At 38.7% G+C, this 2398-nt stretch overlaps 1 protein-coding gene across 1 annotated transcript in view; it reads right to left on the bottom strand.

The window, feature by feature from the left end:
• LOC106878274 (probable RNA-binding protein 19) overlaps positions 1-2398 on the bottom strand; it is a 50383-nt gene that overhangs the window by 11064 nt on the left and 36921 nt on the right. The window contains exon 17 of the mRNA XM_052978067.1: positions 1670-1909. Within this exon, the coding sequence (XP_052834027.1) occupies positions 1670-1909 (240 nt within the window). The remainder of the gene's footprint in view (positions 1-1669; positions 1910-2398) is intronic.

Raw genomic sequence — 2398 nt, 5'->3', positions numbered from 1 at the left:
TGTCTGAAAAGTTCTGAGCATCTTTTAATATGCAAAAAGGAATATAAACCATTGACATTTCAATAAATTTTATTCAATGAAATAATTTCCATTATTATTAATGATCTTTGCCCATCTATCACGCAATTTAAATATTCCATCAGCATAAAATTCGACTTGTTTTGAACAAAAAAAAAGTTACCCAGATGCATTTTGACTCCATCTAAATCGTAAAATGTCTTTCCTTGCAATGAGTTCTGTAAAGGCAAAAACAAGTGGTAGTTGGATGGTGCAATATCAGGAGAATATGGTGGATGGGGTAAGAGATACCGGCCAAGTTCATGTAACTTTGTTCGGGAAGCAAAAGACACGTGGTTGGGCATTGTTTTGTTGGAACATTACCCCTTCCTTGTTGGCAATCTCCAGCCTCAATTCAGTTTCCATCTACCAAATCCACCCACAAAGCTTTAGTTGACCTGAGGCTATAGCAGAAGACACTTGCCAAAGGTGCCAGGCAATAGGACTGAACTCAGAATCATGTGGTTGGGAAGCAAACGTTTTGCCATACACCCATGCCTGTATCCATGAGGAAGCCTATCGTGTGCGTGTGTGTGTGTGCGTTAGTGTCTCTCTCTTTTACTCGTTTCAGTCATTTGACTGCGGCCATGCTGGAGCACCGCCTTTAGTCGAGCAAATCGACCCCAGGACTTATTCTTTGTAAGCCTAGTACTTATTCTATCAGTCTCTTTTGCCGAACCGCTAGATTACGGGGACGTAAACACACCAGCATCGGTTGTCAAGTGATGTTGGGGGGAAAAACACAGACACACAAACACATACATATATATATATATATATATACATATATACGACAGGCTTCTTTCAGTTTCCGTCTACCAAATTCACTCACAAGGCTTTGGTCGGCCCGAGGCTATAGTAGAAGACACTTGCACAAGATGCCACACAGTGGGAATGAACCCGGAACCATGTGGTTGGTAAGCAAGCTACTTACCACACAGCCACTCCTGTCTCTTTGCTTTCACTTTGCATAATAGTCATAAACAAGTGTCATCTCCATACAAGTGGTGTCCTTAATTGCTTATCATCCGTGAAAAACATGCCAAGTCACAGGTAAATATTACCTTACTCGGAAACAAGTGAAGGTTGATGACTGGAAGAACACCCAGTCATAGAATGTCTGCCCCCAAACAAATTCTATCCAACCCATGTTGGTATGGCAAAATGGATGTGAAAAATGACGGCGATGGTGATGATTATGACAGGAATAACTCAAACAGTCCAATGATAGGAATTTGGAAAATTAATCACAAACACTGGCACACAGAATGCTGTGCTTTTGATCTTTTGCCATTTACTTGTTTCACTCATTGAACTGTGGCCATGCTGGAACCTTGCCTTGAAGGGTTTAGTTGAACAAATCGACCCCAGTATTTATTTTCTTTTTTATCAAGAAGTCTGGTTCTTTTGGTCACTTTTGGTGTATTTACATCTCTATAACTTAGCAGTTTGGCCATATAGACTGATAGAATAAGTACCAGGTTTTACAGGAAAAAATAAGTACTGGGGTAGATTTGCTTGATTAAAAATTCTTTATGGTGGGTGCCCCAGCATGGCCACAGTCTAATGTCTAAAAGAAGTAAAAGAATAAAAGATAATGGTAAGGAATAAGAAGAGTGATGAGATCAAGATGAGAGATTGAGAGAATTACCTTTGTATATGCAAGGTTGGTAAAGGCTTTCTTTGCTTCACTGGGTGAGAGGAATTCAATTATGGCAGTGATTCCTGCTGGTGGGAAAATCACTCTGCCAAGAGTACCGTACTTGGAGAACACTTTGGCAATCTCCTCACCCTTGCAATCTGCTGGAAGATTCTTCACCAATATCACAGTTTTGCTCCGAGGACCAGATGCCTGAGAAAAGAAACAAACAAGGGAAAAAAGAATCAGAAAAGTAACTTCTTTGATTTGAAAGGATTATTAATCTTATGAGCCATTAACCTTCTCTTTTCAGAGAATAATTTACAAATTTGCATCTATACATTTATATTTACTATGTTTCAATCAGTTTGATCAGATGTCTTATTCCTGGATGTGCACATAGAACCAGACTGGATCAAAACTAGTCATCTTTATACTGTATGTTGACACTATGTTTCAATTAATTTGATCTGTGATAATCAGTGTCTTATTCCTGGATGTGCACATAGAACCAGACTGGATCAGAACTAGTTATCTTTATACTGTATGTTGACACTATGTTTCAATTAATTTGATCTGTGATAATCAGTGTCTTATTCCTGGATGTGTACATAGAACCAGACTGGATCAGAACTAGTTATCTTTATACTGTATGTTGACACTATGTTTCAATTAATTTGATCTGTGATAATCAGTGTCTTA

Source organism: Octopus bimaculoides, chromosome 30 (assembly GCF_001194135.2).
Source record: "Octopus bimaculoides isolate UCB-OBI-ISO-001 chromosome 30, ASM119413v2, whole genome shotgun sequence".
NCBI lineage: Eukaryota > Metazoa > Mollusca > Cephalopoda > Octopoda > Octopodidae > Octopus > Octopus bimaculoides.
Note: the sequence above shows the minus strand (reverse complement) of the source record. Positions and strands in the feature narration are given on the sequence as shown.